Source organism: Impatiens glandulifera, chromosome 1, assembly GCF_907164915.1.
Source record: "Impatiens glandulifera chromosome 1, dImpGla2.1, whole genome shotgun sequence".
NCBI lineage: Eukaryota > Viridiplantae > Streptophyta > Magnoliopsida > Ericales > Balsaminaceae > Impatiens > Impatiens glandulifera.
The window spans coordinates 13805322-13824853 of record NC_061862.1 but is presented as its reverse complement, the minus strand read 5'-3'; the positions used below and the strand labels follow the sequence as shown (position 1 = coordinate 13824853).

General features: G+C 33.5%; 2 protein-coding genes across 2 annotated transcripts; both read right to left on the bottom strand.

Moving 5' to 3' along the window:
• Window position 1: 1 nt before the first annotated feature.
• LOC124918181 (two-component response regulator ORR3-like) lies at window positions 2-2231 on the bottom strand. Its single transcript, XM_047458416.1, has 5 exons — window positions 2129-2231; window positions 555-615; window positions 359-485; window positions 158-235; window positions 2-76 (listed from the first exon to the last, which is right to left on the bottom strand). Exons 1-5 carry the CDS (start codon window positions 2229-2231, stop codon window positions 2-4), a joined length of 444 nt encoding a protein of 147 aa, XP_047314372.1.
• LOC124921171 (15-hydroxyprostaglandin dehydrogenase [NAD(+)]-like) lies at window positions 400-4125 on the bottom strand. The gene is made up of 6 exons (XM_047461794.1): window positions 3928-4125; window positions 3365-3541; window positions 2954-3138; window positions 2601-2706; window positions 2121-2433; window positions 400-485 (listed from the first exon to the last, which is right to left on the bottom strand). Exons 1-5 carry the CDS (start codon window positions 3980-3982, stop codon window positions 2363-2365), a joined length of 594 nt encoding a protein of 197 aa, XP_047317750.1. The 5' UTR covers window positions 3983-4125; the 3' UTR covers window positions 400-485; window positions 2121-2362.
• Between the last annotated feature and the right edge of the window lie 15407 nt (window positions 4126-19532).

Genomic DNA, 19532 nt, shown 5'->3' with positions numbered 1-19532 from the left:
CTCACCTGCTTATTCTTGAAGGAACATTCTCAGATGACATGATCACAACTGGTATGGATTTGAGAGATGAAGATTCCTGCACAAAACAATTGAGATTCAGCAATATCTACAACAAAAACTAGGGAAATCATGGCCAAAGGTGTATGTATGTATGTACCTTAATTTTCTTGAGCAAATCATATCCGGTCATTCCAAGCATATAGTAATCCGTGATTATCATATTCACCTCAGCTTCCTGCTAAAAATCCTAAAATTAACCTGTCAAACAGTGCAAATGCTTGTGACCAAAGAGAGAAAAGGGAAAAGAATCATAATTTCCAAGATTAATCAAGAAAAAATAGCAGATACACAAACATACATCACTAGCATTTACACCAGCATAAATGACTTTGACAAGAACATGCCCAGGTTTGATTGGTAACGAAAGGGGAGTTCGCACTATTTTGGTAGCACTACGGAAATTGTGACTCAGTGCATGAACAACTCTGCAAGAACAAAAAAAATTTAAGGTTAAGGATTCACCACAAACAATAAAGAATTACTTTATGCCCTACTTCATCTTCAAAGTCTGGTTTTCTTCTAAATGAGCACTACAAAAGCGAGACAAGAAAATGACTAAATCAACATAATAAAAAATGATAATCAAGTTAGGTTCTTTATGGTTGTTGGGTAAGCATTGCAATTTGATTGTAAAACTCTAAGCGAAAAATGTTTTTTTCTGAAATAACAAAGGTATTGATAAGAAAATATGTGTCGGTATTTAAACATCGACATTAGTATCATTTGGTGTAGTGATAAAAGAAAATTGATAAGTACTTAAATGAGTAGGAATGACATTAATTGTCTGAATAATTGTTCTCATAAAAACAAAAGGTAGAGGATTTTGGTCAACCTGCAATGAAATTTTAGAAACCATAATAAGAATAACAAAATTTAGAAAAGTGGTGAATTTCTATCTATAATGACTTACTTAGTTACTTACACAAACATTTAATTAAGATTTTTTTGTCACAACCTGTTGTGTGAGAACTTTACCTTCTTCAAAATAAATTGTAAAAACATATGAACTATGAGATAATAAAAATAGCAACACAAGAAATATTGACAAAGAGATTTAATAGAAGAATGAAACTTACCTAATAACATATAACAAATTATAGAAAATCAATTTATGATGAATTTATAATTCAATGATAACAAATTGCACATAATTAGTAATGGTATCTTTAAGTCTAACATTAGAGTTTGTCGATCCTCTCTCTATCCATATATATTTGAAAGCCTCTCATAAACTTTAGTCTCAATAAATCTTAATAAAGAAGGCAACTTGATTCATATATTGAGGATTAGAAAAGAGACTTTGCATCAATTCTGATACAGCTGAGTTTTACATTGGCTCAAATAAGACGTGTAGTTGATAGATCCAAACATTTGATCAAGTGTCAGAAGACGAATACCATTTAATCCAGCAAATGATATACACATGACATATCTAGTTATGTAATCTAGCTAGAATTGAGTTTGTCTAAAAGAAACTCAAAATGCAGCTTCAATTATTCATGGAGGGGTAAGCAATTGTATTTAAAAAATTACTATCTCCTAACATTTCCAAAATAACAAGTTCTTGTGAATATGAAAAAGAAACACATGTGATTGTAGAATGAGCTAACACGCTTAATACAACAAAAAGAAACCAAATGGTTTAAAATTGATCACCTAATCCTCACACAAAATGCTAGAACATCTAAAATGGTTATGTAGACATTGCATATGCTTAATTTTCAAAGATTTAAAAGAAACTCAATGAACACCACGTGTATATATTCAATACTCTCCGAACTGGAATTGGCAGTCAATAGAGTTTGGAGAATCAACCATTGAAACTATTTTATTTAGCTCATATAATCAATATATATCTCCCTGTCTTCAAGTTGTTAGAAGATACAATTTGACAAGGTTAATTAGCCAAAACTGACAAAGGTTGAAACATTGTAAAGTATACTTGTTCAAGCATATTATATAATTACAAGATTACATACTAATTACTAGATTACATAAAGAAAACATGACATAAACTCAAAGAAAACATGATGCAATTTTACAAGTTAAAGATTACAAACCTACTAACTTTGAGGCAGTTCATTGGAAAATGCATTATATAAATAAACCTTCTCTAAAGCCCAAGGATTGAGGAGTGGATCAACATTGGGAGCAGGGGGCATTAACTGCATTCTCGAAACCAACACTTGTTGGGTTAATTGTCTGCATTCTCATAACAACACTTATTGGGTTAGTTGTCTGATCCCTAACATGACCCCACCATCCACCTGCTGTGCCCAGGAGAGAACAATCAGATTGAAAGTTAAGTCATTTCTAGTATCTCAGCCATAGAAGTTGTACATGAAAGTGACCTAGTGAACATGATAACACCACCTACAAGAAAGAAAATTTTATCAAGAGGGACAAGAGGCGTACAAATTTTATATGGAGATATGTTTTATTCCTGAAAAACAAACTCAGAAATTCACAATGCTAGACTGTACACCCTACAGATTTCCTCTAAAGGAAGAAGAAATGGAATGGAAAAGTAAGGAACACACCTTTAGATGCAGAGTAGATAGGATCGCCGAACATTGGATAAAGACCAGAGGCAGAACCCAAATTTATGATAACACCAGGCTTTTGAGCAGCACGCATGGTTTGTATCTGGTAAATAAAATAATCATAAATGCAAAAACATGCCAAAAAGAGATTAATAAGTTCAACTTTAGTGAAATAACAGCCACCATATTCAATTGCAGAGATATTGAATGATATAAATTGCTCGGGTTGGGTTATGAAAAAGCTTTATTACACTTCATTTGGGTAAGAGACTATATATAGTGAAAAAATCTCAAGTTCAACACAAAGGGCTTGCCTAATGATAAAGATGAATGAAAGAATGTAAGCAAACCGCGAGGCGAGTGCTGTCAATAGCAGCAATGAGATTCACATTGATAGTCTGTCTCCATGGATTAGTGCTAGTACCAAGTTGATCTTCATGGAAAGGCAGGGGAGTTGTAACACCAGCACTATTAGCACAGATATCCAGTCCCCCATATGTTTCGAAATGCTTTTTAAAAGCATGCGACAGTTTTCCTACTCCAGCAAAGAGTAGCATGGTGAATGAACAGAAATTTGCATTACATGCATTTGAAAAAAATAAAAAACTTCGAGATGCAACTAATTGATTTACTTGTACTAGATCGGCATAGTTTTTTTTTTAAAAAGAAAATGATATTGAAAATCAAAATAGCCATACTAATAATAATCAAAGAAGTGCAGAGAGCTGGTCATTAATTTAAGCTTGAACATTAGTCCAAACTAGCTGCGTCTGTGAAATCGCATTTGATAAATAGAGCAGATTTAAATGGAAAATCTGAATGAAACTTTGCATTCTCCTTTTCAACAAGGGATGCTACTTCCTTTCCCTTCTCCTCGGAGAAATCGACAGCAGTGACGAATATGCCTTTCTTTGCAAAAGCCAAACTGAGAGCTTTCCCTGTATGCAGAGGAAGAAGAGCATAAACAAACTATCAGAAGCTATAGCTGGACCTTCTCTCTCATTTTGCTAGTGGAAAAAAAATCTCAAAGTTTAACAGTGGTTAATATTCCATTAGAGTGTTATGACCCACCCACCCACCCACCCAATTGGTTAAGATTATGTAACTCTTAAGAGATCTCAAACTAGCTAGTTTTGAGCTGTAGACACAAGAGCTTTATCATATGATCCTTTAATAATAGGTAGCAGCAAATTCATAATTCAAAAGTGGCAATTATCATCTGTACTTAGTCAAAGACGAACACATTAATCGAATACTTTTGAAATATAAACAACATATGAAGGCTAGCCTACTAGATTATACAAGGAGAAAATTGGGGACTCACCAATTCCATTACCACCGCCTGTGACGAGAGCCGACAGGCCTGGTTTGAGCTCCATGTATGGCTGTCGGTGTTTAGGGTTTTTGAGATTGGTTCTTCCGGTCTTAAAGCTTTTTCCTTGAGAATGCTAACTAGCTAGGATTTGATCTGGGTTACATGCGTCTTATTAATTAGATCAATTGCCATCGCCGCCGCTGCCGCCTTCGTCATATATATATCCGTTGCCGTCCTGGGTATTTTAGTCTTATCTTTGTCGTAATTGATATTGACAAGATAAGGAAGTCAACAATTCAGTTAAAAACATATGATTAATTAGATACGTTCTAACCAAGAAGAAGAAGAAATGAGATTTGTTGTTTTCATGTTCTTTTATAAAACAAATACCATAATCTAACATTAACATTATTATTATTATTATTATTATTATTATCCCTCCAACTTAACTTAGTAATAATTAAATTTAAAAAACTTTTTTTATATATATATATATTTATAGGATATTTTGGCTTGTATCCTAATATAAAAATTATACTCTAAAAAATATAAACCTTAGGACAAATTTAGAAATTATATTTACATTACTTTTTTTTAGAATACAACAATTTGAATAATTTACATTTATTCAAAGATTACATAAATTTCAATAACCCACTTTAACTAATTTATAATATATTTTTTTTTATAGATAATGGGACAAATTTCATGAAGGAAAAACAAGACATTAATTGTCTAATGTTTGGTCACCCATCCGGTTAGCAACAATATTCTGAAATACATGGAAAGTGAGAACAATCCCCACAAAAAGAAAAAAAAGTACATGAAAAATCAATCAAGCATTAAAGAAATCAATAGAAGGGCAGAGTAGTTCTTATATTCCATGGAAGGGTTGTGAGTTTTCCTTTCGGTTCTAATAACGAAAATGAAAACATTAAGAATAATTCTAATCCTAATTCTAATCAGACCGTCCACCCCAACTCTAATCTTAACCCTAACTCACACCCCAACATCGAAACCCTCAGAAAATCTTCATCCCTTTCCATTGGTTCACAAGTGAGAGAGAGTTTTTCTTATTCGGAGGTTCTTAATGGATTTTCAATTGGACGATGGCGTTATCCCATTAGATTTGGTGACAAAATCATTGAGTTAGAAGAAAGCAACAATGAAAAAATAGATATCATATGCATAAAGAAGGGTTCACGCCGCCCTCGAAGCATTCATCTGAGCCTTAATGATGCAAGACATTTTGCGAAGTGGTCCAAAAAACCTCAATATCGCTTCCACAAAATGGAAAGATTCGTAGATAAAAAAGACACATTGGTATGGGTCGGCTCGAATCGACAAGGCCACTTCTGCGGAATCAAGCGTGATAGTGACAACACATTTCGGATCATCATTTCTCTCGATGTAGAGGGCACATTTCATAACATAATTATAGAAGGTATAAAACACTATGTTTCCAGTCGTAAAGATGATGTTCCAGAGAAGTATAAATTTTCCAACATCCGACCGAAAGTTTAAGAATAACACTATCAGGAAGAGAGAGAAAAGCTCTGGAGATTTAAGGTTTTCGGCGAAAATTCCGACAACAAATTTTCTCATCACGAATACACAAATAACACAATCGGCACGAGCGACACGATCAACACGAACGACACGATCGACACGATTTACACAGTATCAAGATCGCAGTTCGCTTATTATGATCACGTTGTTAGTTGCTCAGTGTTGTTTGTCAAACTTGTGCACGATCGGCACGATCGGTACGAACGACGCAGTATCGACTCTAATTACTAGATCGGTCATTAATCTACAAAGTTTGGTTGGAAGGTTAGGGTTCCTAGTTTACCCTGTTCTGTATAACTAGGGTTTTTGGTATACCATATTCTGTAATTGCTCTTCTTTGTTGTTTTTTTCTTTGTTCTATTTTTCAATAAAATGAGAAAAAAGAAAAACAATAAGTATAAGGAAGTTAAATAATTTGTGATGTAAGGTTTAAGAGAGGTAGCTGAAAAGAAAATTAATAGAATTGCTGAAAATTTAATCCAAAAAAACAGGAATGCACCAAAGATAAGAAACCAAACGCGTTTTTTTTTTTCCGTTCCACTTCCTTTTTTGGCGTATACCTTTTTAAATTGGCATAGGCCTTTTTTTGAATTGGCCCGTACATGTTTTAAATCGTTACACTTGCGAATGTATCGATCTAATTGACTTAAGAATCGCCACTTTAGTTTACTTCCCAAAGAAAAGAAAATCAGAGATTCGTTTTAAGAGTTCGGTGTTTAGTTACGTATTAAGAAATGACATACGACGCTATGTCCTATATGCTTGTCTTTACAAACAGACTCTACTCTTAAGTAATTGGTCGGTTGATGTTTGAAGGATTATTACGTTTTTGTTCTAAATTCAGAATCTTTTTGTTTGTGTGAGAAAATCTTAATCGTTTTGCAAGGGGCCAGTCCTATTCATGAGGTGTTCGACAAGGATAAAGTATTGAAAAACACTAAAAAACATTGAAAAACAAAGAGTAAAATTCTCAGGGAAAACAAGAGTCACGATTCCCGAGGGAGACATACGAGTGCGAATGACGAGGATAGAGATTCGAATTGAAGATTTGAAGTTGTATTCTTTTTGGACAAAGGAGAGAAGAGAATGAACTAACCTAAGGTCCCAGGTGTTTCCCCTTTTAAAATTTTCAGAGTTAAAGAAAAACTTCGAATAAAACACGTTAAAACGAGTCATTTTCAAAAATAATATTTTTGAATTTTTGGGAAAATTTGAGAAAATTTGAAAGTGGTTTGGATACTTGAATCCTCATTTTAAAGTTGTTTGTGAAATTTGGGAAACAAACAGGACCTTAGGTTTTTTTTTTTTTTTTTTTTTTAAGTTTTAAATTAAAATAAAAGGAAAAGAAAGCCCAAGGGCTCATTTAAAAGAGAAAGAAGAGTTGGAGGCCTATTTTAATTTCGAATTATTTTAAAAAATACCTATTTAAAAACTAAAAAGTCCCAAGGGTCTCTTTACAACTTCCAAAGAAGTTGGAGGAATCAAAATATAACAAATATAAAAACAGAACCCAGCCAGCTCTCCTTCCGATGCTGGCGACGGCGATGACGACTTCCGGTGACAGCAGAAATCGAAAGAATGAATACTGTGTCGAAGCTCGCCTGGATCGACTGAGGTTTTTTTTCTTCCTTCGGTCCAGTTCTTCTTCTTCTTCGACGGGATCAGCTGCTTCTTCTTCGCGATGTAACCGTCTCCTCTGGATCTCCGTAACTGGTCATCTTTCTCTCCTGTCCAAGAACTCTCCAAGAACTGATTACCCTCTTTTTTTAAACTCCTTTCTCTTCTGTTTTCATTTTTTTTTTCTTGATTACATGGGTCAAATTGGAAATAGGCTATAATAGTGAGGGCACACTTGGAAATAATAGAAAAAATAAATCTTTTAATTTTCCTTCCATTCCTGACTTTCTTTTATCCATTTGTACCATCATCCCAAATAAATCACCGTAGCCTTATTTTTTCACTGTGAATCTCCTTTTCGAATCAACCTAAACGGACTTCACTAGCTTATAACTTTGGACACATGGCTCTCCCCACAATGAGGTTGTGACCATTGGAAAGGTGAGACTATTACATACATCCTCATGTTCCCCTTTGATCACAACATGGTCCGTGTTGGTCAGGAGATTAGCTGCACAGAAACGTGCCAGTTCATTTGTCACCTTCACTACAGGCGACTTGGACGGAGCTGTAAGGCGAACTGGGAGAGCTATTTAGTGTCATTGGAAAGACAATTAAAGAGCTTTCTAATGGTAGATCATACACTCAAGTTGGATCATTGGTTCAAAAGATATGATTTTCAGAGGTGCATCATAGCTTCAGTTAGCTCATAAGATTTGCATTTGTAGTATTGCCTCTCTTGTACTGATCGGAAGCAGGACATGCCCTCAGAATTTGGGGCCCTATGCAAATTTAAATTTTGGGCACCTAAAATAGTAATTTTTTTTTGAAATTTTAATTAATAAAATAAAATATAAATAATTAATATATTATAATACGAGACTAAGGAGATAAAAAAGTTATTTTTATAATATATATTTAATATTAAAGGAGAAAAAAGAGGAAAAAATAATATTATTAAATATAAAAAAATGGGGGCCCTATAAAAGTGGGAGGCCCTATGCAACTGCATTGGTTGCCTTACCCTAGGGTCGGCCCTGATCGGGAGAGAGCCTTAAATGTCGAATTACGGTTCGGGGCCGGTGTCAATGGAAAGGTACGCGAGTCATCTTTCCAATCCAACTTGAATCACCCAAAACCATCAACCACAACTCAAGTTACAATTTTTTAAGCGAAAGAATGTTCAGATTAAACTCCTCAGGGACACCTTTCACTCATGACTGAATTTCGTCTAGTTAGAGGGCACTAAAGGGATACTGGGCTACACCTCATGAAAGGGGACTCATTTCCCTTTCCAAAATGTCCAAGATCATCAAATTCCATCCAGTATTGAAGTCGGGATAAATTCATGAAGTTCAATGATTCAATGTGAGCTTGAAGGGATTTTAAACATGAGGATTCTTCCCTTTATTTCAAATAATCCATTTTCAAATAACACAATTTTCAAATAACCCAATTTTCAAATAATTCTATTTTCCCTCTTTTAGAAGACCAAGCAACTCTTCTCTATCTCCACTTGACACGTGTTTGATCCTTTGTTGACCCGGGTTGACTCGGGTTGACCCGTTCTCTCGTTTTCTCCCTTTCGAGCGTCTTCTGCACAAATTTATAAAAAGTAATATTATACTTGAAATTCAAGATTTTTTAAGACGTACAACATGAACTTATCACGGGTTCCGAAAATTGAGTCAAGGCAAAAAACAGCGATTTGGCTCATAAATGGGTTTCGAAATACCCCTTTGACACATTTTCTCCAACAACAATATTATACTCAAAATTCACAATTTCTCGCGCTGGTTATTCTGAAGGTATGAGGGAACTCTATACTTAAACACTTTTGCAACTTGTCATTCGAATCGTCGTCTTTTAAACTTTTCTAAGTCGGTTTTCGAAAGACATCTCTATTTTTTGTTTTCCCGGTTCAATAAGCAAACATGAGTATTATTTTGACCGGATTTTTTATTGAGTATCTAAGGTGTAAAAATGGGGTGTCTACACTGTTAAAATTTTTGAAGAAAATGCAACAGGAAAATAGGGGAAGAAATAAGGAATTTAGAAGGTTGGTTATAATTAAAGAGCCAACCTCTTTGGTTTTAAAAACCAGATTACCAAACTCTATGACAACTCGGGACAATCGATTCTGGCTCGGATTAAGATAGAGGATAAAGGCATTATCTATGATCTCCAGGTTTGGTCAGAATCATCCCTAGCAGTATCAATTATGGATAGAAGTCCAGCGCCTCCAAGCTCCAGCGAGCAAGTTAGAATAGAGCAAAATCCACCAATGAACCACGTAACCCCAACCCACAATAAAATTTCTATCCCAAACATCCTCCCGAGCCAAATTATCCCCCAACACCCAATTAATCAACTATCACTATTAAACTCTGAAGCTAGAACATCACAAACACAAACCACTTCTCATACACCCTCTATCCCCATATTTAATAGATTCAACTCCCTACCTTCTTCTGAAATAACAAACGCACAACCACATTTCTCACCAAACCATATTTATACGGCTCAATCTATTCTCAACCTAAATCCTAATCGATATAAAATCTCCGCAATTTCCTACAAGAGAAGACGTAAGCATAACACATCATCCAACATACACCTCAACACAAATCCAAATTCACTAACACGTCAGCCCCCATCGGTCAACATTAACCCTACCATCATCCAACCCCACCCACTCCAATCATACCCTCATCCATCATTTTTTCCACACAATTTCCCTCACTTTTTTCCATTCTCACAAACTCACCCCTTGAACCCCTTATCGCAAACTATGCCTCCATATATCCAACCTCAAAACCACCTAACTATACTTCTCCCTCAAAACCATCCAACTAATTTCTCAAAACTACTCAACTACATTTCCCCCTCAAAACCTCCCAACTATATTCCCCCATTTTTCACCACATCACCCTTCAGTATTGAATACCCCTAAAGTAACTTGTCTAGTGCGGGCGACAACACCCGATGTTAACAATTCACAGAAAAGTACTTACGACGAATCCGAAGGAGAATTTGAAAATATGATGAGTTTCGCAAATACAATTCACATTGAAGCCGTAGATAGCGGATCGAAGGCTTTAAATACCCTAAAACAAATGTGTAAGGAATAAAGTTGCATATTATTACGATAAGGAAATTGTGATCCCTATAGAGGCAACTGACACGATTGTTACCGCCCAAGTATCACCTGAAATGGTGATTCCGAAACCTCAATCAACCTAATTATCTTTATAATAAGCAAGATAATCTCATGGAATGTGAGGGTTTTAAATAACCCTAGAAAAAGAAGTTATCTTTTCTCTTTCATTAACTCATGTAATTGCGACATTATTGCTCTCCAAGAAACAATGGTCTCAAATCTCGAGGAAAATCTCCTTATTGGCTTAACTAGAAGGAAATTTTTTAAATGGGCGAATCTAAATGCTAATGGACATTCAGGAGGACCTCCAGAGTATTGTGAGAAAGGGAAACAATCTTCTTGTCATCCATCTTTGAATGTAAGAAATATATTAGAATGGAGAAAATCAAGGTTTCTTAGAGAGAAGGTAGAGAGAAATTTAGAATTTTAAGAAAATATGAAGAGTAAGAACCCCAAACACATGCATGATGTCCTTAAATATAATTTGAATAGTCACATGTTCAACCGTCACTTTTTGAAAGAGGCCCATCAATTAATTTTAGATGACTTTTCCCAAAAGCAAGCATCATTAACTGAGTTTTTATCAAAATTTTAATAATTAATTGTAGGATATATTAATCATTTTCTTTAACATTGAGAGACATGTGTCTTCAAGTTATTCGAATTTAGAAAATGACTATTTTATTGTTTGAGCGAGAAAATTGAATGACAACGCATACTTAGTTGACAACTATCCTCAATCGGTCCGAAAATGAAACATCTAACGGCACACATAGTTAGACGTCTAACTTACTGTCCACATTTTTTACGTCTAAGTTGGATAGATGTCTGTTTAGACGTAGATGTCTAATTACACTTGAACAACACGTGTCAAACGTGTGTCTGGTTAGACGTGGGCGTCAAACTATACTTTTCTTTCAGATGTCTAACCGACGTTAATTTTAAACAAAGACGTTTATCCAACCCAGAAACATAGACTGCTTAAGTAAATGCACGTCTAATTACTCGTTTTCTTTTAAACTACCTCATCTATTAGACTGATTGAAACTTTCGTCTGCGTACATCTGTCTTAACATATTAAACATTAAATTTTCTTCCTCAATTTATGAATGTTTAAGAACAGATAAATGATTTGAGGTCCTCAAGACCCACAAATAATTTTAGGGATGGTAAACTTAGTCTATGGGAGTGGCTTTGTGAACACGTGTGCCACTTGTTGATCTACTGGAGCATAATCTCAAAAGAGTGTGCTTCAAGTTTCCTCCATGCAACTGTCCTGTATCACCTACACAAAAATGTATTTACAGCTTTTGGTACCCACATTCACATGGGTCCTCGATCAATCAGTCCCTTAGAAATCCATATTTGAGTATTCTAATGGATTTGTCATATTGTGTTGTGATTAGTGCGTAGGCTTAGCAGACGTCTTCTTGCTAGCAGGTGATCCATTAACCTTAGATGATGGTTTTTGTTTAACACTCCTTGACTTCTCGTTAGGTTTTGGTTTGCCTTACTTACTGGCTTCTTTCTTTCTAGGTTTCAGCCAGCTTACAGTTGGCTTAACATATGTAATATCATCCATTAAAGTTTGATCCTCACAGCTTGGATCGGTTTCTTTATCGGTTAAACTCCCTCTAACAAAGTTTATTGGCTTAAACTTGTCTGTTACTGAGTTTAACTTTTTACTGGACTTATTTAAGTTAGCTTTGTCAAATCTTAGACTGGATTTGCATCCGACAGACCTTAGTAGACTAATTTACTGTCTGACAGCTTCTCCAGACCTTGTCCAAGAACTTACCACATAAGTTAGATGTTGGTTTTCAGACGAAAGAGTTTGAATCTTTTCCTTGAGCGTCTCATTCTCAAATGAGAGCTCGACCATGTTGTTTTAAAAAACTTTTGGTTTGGAAGTTTGAGATAAAATAGGTTTATCGATTTCAGATTTTGACTTTATTTCATTTTGAGAGTCTGACAACTTTCTGTACTCCATGACCATGCCATTGAGTGCAACAATTAAGTCATCTCGTGTAAACTCTTCTGAAGAGAAATCAAATACCTCAGAGTCTTCTTCTTATCTTGCCATGAAGCAGGCAACATCTTCATCATCATTATCGCTGGATGATGAGTCATCTGAGTCGCTGTAGATCCACTTAGCTTTGTTGTCGACCGCCACGAGAGCCTTTAGCTCTTTCTCATTGTCCTTCTTCTTTTCATCACGCTTTGGCTTCCTGCATTCTAACTTGAAGTTTCCTAGTTTATCACAGTTAAAACACTTTAAGTTAGCCTTATAGTTATTCTTATCATCATTTTTATTATTTGAAGAGCTTGAGTTAGAGTTGCTCTTCTTCATGAATTTTTCGAATTTCTTCACAAAGAGAGCCATCGTGTCGCTGCTGAGCTGTTGGGAAACCGTCTTTACTTTAGTTGCAACTGGTGCCTCCTCAGCAGTCATCAGAGCCTTGGTTGTGTGGTGAATGTGGGGTGCTCATCTTCATTCCTAGAGTTCAACTCGAACTCATAGGCCTTCAGATCGGCAAGCACGTCAAAGAGTTCCATATTATTGAGGTCTTTGGACTCCATCATCATCATTGTATTGATATCCCACTCCCTGGGCAAAGCACGCATGACCTTTATTGCAACCTCTCTGTTGCTGTAAGTCTTGCCCAGAATAGAGAGAGTGGTGACGATTTTGCTGAATCTTCCATCAAATTCAGACATCGTCTCTCCATGACGCATCTTAAAGTTGTCGAACTGCTAGGTGACAACCATAATCTTGTTTTCTTTGGTCCGCTCGTTGCCTTCACAGATTTGAGTGAGTCTTTTCCAAACTTCTTTGGTAGATTCGCATGATATGATGTAGTTGAACATGCTATCATCAAGAGTTATGTACAAGATATCCATGGCCAAGTTGTCGAGGTTGTTCTTCCTCTTGTCTTCATTTGTCTACTCAGATTTTTCTTTCTCTATCTTGATAGGAACTTTTGTGACGACACTCCACATGTCATCATCTAAGGCAGCAAGATAAGCACGAACTCTCTTCTTCCACACGATGTAGTTTTTTTTCGAGAACATGGGAACCTTGGAGCTGGCATCTTTAGTCATGATTCAGGTTCTTTTGAGGCTTGAGAATAGAAAACGAGGCTCTGATACCACTTGATAGGATCAGTGCTAGAGTTAGAGACGTAGGTTTGACTATTGTTAACAGCTTACGATAAACTCTTCGATAATAATCATGTGAGGGATTAATATTTGTTTCTATTCTTCACAATTAATTTTCATTATATCACAATTATTCTACAATTACACTTTCTTAAGTTAGGTGTCTACGTTTTCTTATTTTTTGCATTTTTATAGTTGTAGTCTTTTTTATTTGCTGAATGTTTCTTATATTTGATAATAACAAGTCTCTCTCTTCATCTGTTTTTTCATACTTCATTGTTCTCACTTCTCACATTCCGCACAACACATATAGAATAATATAAAAAAATATTTTGACTAGAAAATTTACAAACATATTTAAATTTATTTTTACACGAAGAAGATATCCAAATATTAAAAAATAATAATGATAAAAGCATAATATAAATATATAAAAACGATGTCAGTTGTACGCGTAACAAGCTGCTTGCGTTCATGGATGATCCAACATGCCAGATCTCCACACTTTTTTTTTCTGTCATAATCGTCCGCTTTATATATTGATCATTATCCTTCCAAATTATTTTTATAATTTAGAACAATGATTCAATGAACTACTAAGATTAAAATCTTTTAGAACATAAAAATTTTGGATTAATATTAAATGCTGAATGCATTAATTTTTATCATAATTAAACCGTAATCTTCAACATTCAATGTTGGTCACCGGTCACTTATTGCTGATGACGTTGATTGGGGAGGTTCATAGGCATTAAGGTTTAAAAATAAATCTCAAACAATCTCTTATCAAAATATTTTTTTGAAAAAATTCTAAATATATTTTGAGATCATTTTTTATTTTTTTGGGATCTTGAGAAAATGATTTAGGATCCCAAAATTAAAAAAAATTAGAAATTAAAAGTGCAACCAAATAGACCTTAGTGTCATCGGTCCTATGTGTGATTTTTATCGATCATGTCCTAATGCCCTTGGTCTTGGCTTAGAATTTTCTCGGTTAGGATTTTAAGATCCTTGGCCGGGGTGCTGAAATCCCTCGGTCGGGTGCGAAAATCACCGGTATTAGGTTAGCTTGGGACTAATTTCATCAGTCCTAGATTTGAGAATTCCCGGTCGGGTGCGATATTCATCGGTTTTGGGTTGTGAATTCCCGGTGGGGTGCGAGATTCCTCGGTCGGATATCGAAAGTTCTCGGTCAGACCTCTTGGTCTTAGGTTTAAAAATCCTCGGACGGATGTTGAAAATTCTCGGTCGTCCTAATTAAAGATCCTTGGTTGGATCTCTTGGTCCTGATCGAACCTTGGTTAAGTTCCTTAGTCCACAAGAACATCAAAGTTCAGGTATTGTGGTTTTGATTAAGGACCAGATCCTTTGATCCAAGGGAATGAGAAGCTTTACAAAGCCCTTAGGATTATTATGAACATCATCCTAATGTGACATTCGACTAGGATGATGTTCCATTTAACCAAAATAGTTTAGATATAAAAATCATGTTTTGGTTTTACGGTTTTAATGAAGTGTAATGAGATTGTCAATAACTTCCTTATGTTTCATATGATTGATTGGAACCAAAATATGAACAATGGTTGTTCGTTTTGACCAATTCAAGAATTTGAAAATTTCATTTTTTATGAAAACTTTGATTTTAAATCTGTTAGAATATAATTGTTAGAATCTATGAAAAGTTTTAATAATGAATGAATAAAACTAAGTTCAATTAAGTATATAAGTTAAACTATATATATACATCTGCTAAGTCATTTCAAGTATATTAATTGTTTTAAAGATAACAACAAGATGTTGTAGTGCAATGGGTATCACTCCTGCCTATCACACGGGTGACTAGGGATTGAATCTCACCAGTTGTAAATAATAACCTCCAATATTCTTAAGCAGTCTCGCAAAGCAACCCAAAATCTTTTTGGGAGCAGATGTCTGTCAGCCTACTTCAGACTGATCAATTAAAAGACAGAACAAACAAGATCAAAGAAGATCTTCTCTGCTGTACCAATTTTGAAGCTTCACCAATCAAAAGAGTACTAGTATCATTTGAAGTCAACATGCCCATTGGAGAAAATATGACCGTTGTTGTGTGTGCTTTGGATATATAAGAAGATTCAAGGAAGAATAGAAGAACAAGAGACTTGAAGAACATAGCAGACTTTGAAGATCATCTGAGCTCTCTTGTTAATAAAAACTCTTTACAAACTCTTGTTTTAGCATATTTTCTGTGAGAGAGTGTCTTCATACCGAAAATTATTGTATCAAGTTCTTTGTAAGTTGATAGAGTATCTATCAACTAGTGTTGTGTGTGTGCTAAGAGTTCGAAAGTAGGAAACAACTAAGTCCTGGCTGTTCGACTGGGTTGTGTACAAGTGTGTTGTATTTCACCAAATCTACTAGTGAATACTCTCTTCAAGGTAGAGAAGAGTATCCTTCTCGAGATCGAGAAGAAGGTCTTGTGTTTCATTATTCCATTTTCATTTTCTTTTTGCTTCAAATTGAAACAAACAGTTCCGCACTTGAACTCGGTTCAAGAGTTTGTGATGGTTTGCGAAGAATAGAGACCGATATTAACCTCTAATAGGGTTAGTATCATCCGACATGTGTATAAGCATTCGTCCTAGCAAGACCCCTAGTCTCCTTCGGCGATCCCGATTCCAACAAAATCAAGCATGATCGGGATGGATTGGAACTGGTCCAAATAGGTTCCCAACATTATTAGAAATATGTTGGGAAGCTCTTTAGGTTATTGGATTTGAGTAATAGCTCATGAACAAAAAACCCAATTTTAAGATTTTCCAAATTCAAATTTGAGGTTTTCCGCTTTAGATCGATTGATCGGGTTTGGTTTTAACAAAAAAACTTGTATATGAACCTATGGAAATTAAAATGTAAAATTTTTAGTTTTAAACTATAAGATTGAATTGAAGGATTATTAGGAGCTTACTGAGAATTGGAGAACACTCATTGGCTCTTGTGGAAGCTTTAAGGATGCATGGATATGAGATTTAAAGCCTTACATAGAATTCTCGAAAATCCAAAAGCTTGAATCTTTAATGACGGTTTTCTGAAATCTTTTGATTGGAGGCTTGATAATGAATCTCTTGTCTAAGGATTAATCAAAGGATGGTATTTATAGCCTCTCAAGGTCGATTTGAGAAGTAAATGGAGAATCATTGAGTCAAACGGTCATAATGGTATTTTGGTTGTTTTCTGGCCAATCGTCGATGTAGGACATGATTATGATCATAGACTTATGGAAAATGATCATTGGAGTAGGGTAATAATGATTTCAACTTTTGAACGAGGTCAAAAGGTAGAGAAATACCACAGTTCCATTTTTAAAAAATCAAAGATGATTGTTGTTCTAATATTTCCGGCATCGCAAGGAAGACGAAGACGTATGGTAAAACGACGTCATTTTTGGGTTTCTGCGTTTGAGCGTCGATAGAGAGCCAAAACGATGTCATTTTTGGGCGCGCGCGGTCACTATTTGTTTCGTCCGCGTTCCGTTAGCGCATGGGCATTTTGTCCGCATTGGAGGAGATAGCATTGGAGCAGCCGTTTGGCGATATACTGCTTCGCTCACACGTCTTCTTTCGTTGCACCGGGCTACGCGGTCCATTCCTGGGTGTTGGATAAGGATTCAACACCTATCTGAAGGCTATGGTTCCTACTACATCGATCCTTTTGGGTTTCGGCTGCACTGGATCACAAATATATATATATATATATTTATTTAAACTTAATGGTTTATTTGAAATTGATTTTCTTTCACCCTTTTCGCCTTGTTTTTTAAATCTTTAAAATATACAAAATATTTAAAATACATATGACATATATTTTGCCAATTTATTTTATTTATTTGTATATTTTTGGGTTAAATAAATAATTTATTTGGAATAAAAAGGATACAATATTTATCCTAAATTATTTACTTCCCCTTTGATTTTTCAAAAATTAATTTGAAATAAAATGAGTATAATATTATTCCAAATTATTTTAATTTTTCTTGAATATTATCCTTAATTAATTATGATTTAATTATTACAATAATTAATCTAATTAATTAGATTTTGGCATTTCTTTTAATTATTTTGATTTTATGCATTAAAAAATAATTAAAATAATTATTTTTTAATCTATAAATTGGGTATGTAAATTTTTAGTACTTACAATATCAATAGTATTGAGTAATACAATTGGGTTATCTCTAGTATTTGAGTAATGCATCTAGGTCATCCGACATTGACTAATGTATATGGGTCATCTTTAGCAATAGGTAATGCATCTGGACCGTATCTAACATTGAGTAATGCATCTGGACATTGACTAATGTATCTAATCCATCTAGCATTTACTAATGCAACCGAGTCATCTTTTGCATGAGTAATGTATCTGGGTCATCTTGTATTAACTAATGCATATGGTTAAACTATAATTGACTAACGCATATGGGCCACATCTAGCATTAACTAATGCATATGGGTCATCTATGACATTGAAAAATGAATATGAGTCATTCAGCATTGACTAATGCATTTGATCCATCTCACATTGACGAATGTATCTGGGCCATCTCTAGTATTAAGTAATGCATCTGGGTCATCTAACATTGACTAATGCAATTAGGTCATCTCTAATATTGAGTAATGCATTTAGGTCATCTTGTATTGACTAATGCATTTGGGCCTACAATATCGACAAATGCATTTGGGTCATCTATGACATTAAGTAATGCATCTGGGTCATCTATGACATTAAGTAATGCATATGAGCTATCTCTGACATTGAGTAATGCATCTTGGTTATTCAGTATCGTCGAGTGTATTTGGGTCATCCGACATCAATGAATGTATCTGGGTCATTATAATCAACGCGCTATTATAATTAATAATCAATGCACTATTATAATAATCATGTCTCTAGTTAGACTCCCATGAATAATCTTAATCTTGACTCATTCAAACATTAAGTATGAAGTATTAAAATAAATGTATAATTTATGTACAATGAAAATGTTCATCTGAGAATACAATGTAATTTATAATTTATATTTAAAGATGTGTTAAAATAGGCCCTATATAAAATTAGTATAGAAGTACTAATAAGATACTTATGTCTCTTAAACCTGGGAGATTACCCATATGCATGATTACTTTTTGCTCATTATTGTTTCTCCTTTGTTTTATCTTACTATATATGGGTAAGAACCCATATTTTTGTCTTTATTAGTAAAAATATATTTTTTTACCCTAATTAAAAAAATTAATAAAAATATATATTCTATATACTAATTTGTTACTCAATATAATATAATATAATATAATATAATATAATATATATATATATATATATATATTTATTTATTTATTTATTTATCATAATATATACAAGTCCATAATAAAAAAAATTATATCTTATTATATACATATCTATTTTTTCTCAATTTTGTTTATTTATATAAATATATAATTATATAACTATTATAAATTATTCATATATTTATCTAACAATTTATATATATTTATCATAATTATATATATACAAGTCCATAATAAAAAATTATATTTTATTATATACATATCTATTTTTCTCAATTTTGTTTATTTATATATATATATATATATAATTATATAACTATTATAAATTATTCATATATTTATCTAACAAAATATATATATATATATATATATATATATATATATATATATATATATATATATATATATATATATATATATATATATATATTTTGATATATATTTTGATATCTTTTCTCTGTACATGTAATTATATTTACTTGCTCATAATATATTTTTATATTATAGAAATTTATTTTATTTTGTATATAAATATATAAAATATAATACTATAAATTATATAAAATATTAATATAAATATTCTTTTTTTATTATACATAAAAATTAATATAATATATAATAAGATTTGTTTTATATAAATTATTGTATTAAACTTAACAAGTACTTTATGTTATAATTATGTAGAGGGTAAATATTTATATTTATATTTATATTATATATCCAGGAATAAAAGATTTCATAATTAATAAAAAAAGATTATATTTCTCAACCTAATTAATATATAT

Bases quoted from the DNA above. Each gene is read 5' to 3' on its own strand.
- LOC124921171 (XM_047461794.1), bottom strand. From the start codon at position 3,982: ATGGAGCTCAAACCAGGCCTGTCGGCTCTCGTCACAGGCGGTGGTAAT. The intron at 3,542-3,927 runs GTGAGTCCCCAA...CTCTGCATACAG, and splicing joins AGGCGGTGGTAATGGAATTG to GGAAAGCTCTCAGTTTGGCT. The intron at 2,434-2,600 runs GTGTGTTCCTTA...TCTTTCTTGTAG, and splicing joins TATCTACTCTGCATCTAAAG to GTGGTGTTATCATGTTCACT.
- LOC124918181 (XM_047458416.1), bottom strand. From the start codon at position 2,231: ATGCAGTTAATGCCCCCTGCTCCCAATGTTGATCCACTCCTCAATCCT. The intron at 486-554 runs GTAGGGCATAAA...TTGTTCTTGCAG, and splicing joins AACCAGACTTTGAAGATGAA to AGTTGTTCATGCACTGAGTC. The intron at 236-358 runs GTATGTTTGTGT...GATTTTTAGCAG, and splicing joins CTGGTGTAAATGCTAGTGAT to GAAGCTGAGGTGAATATGAT.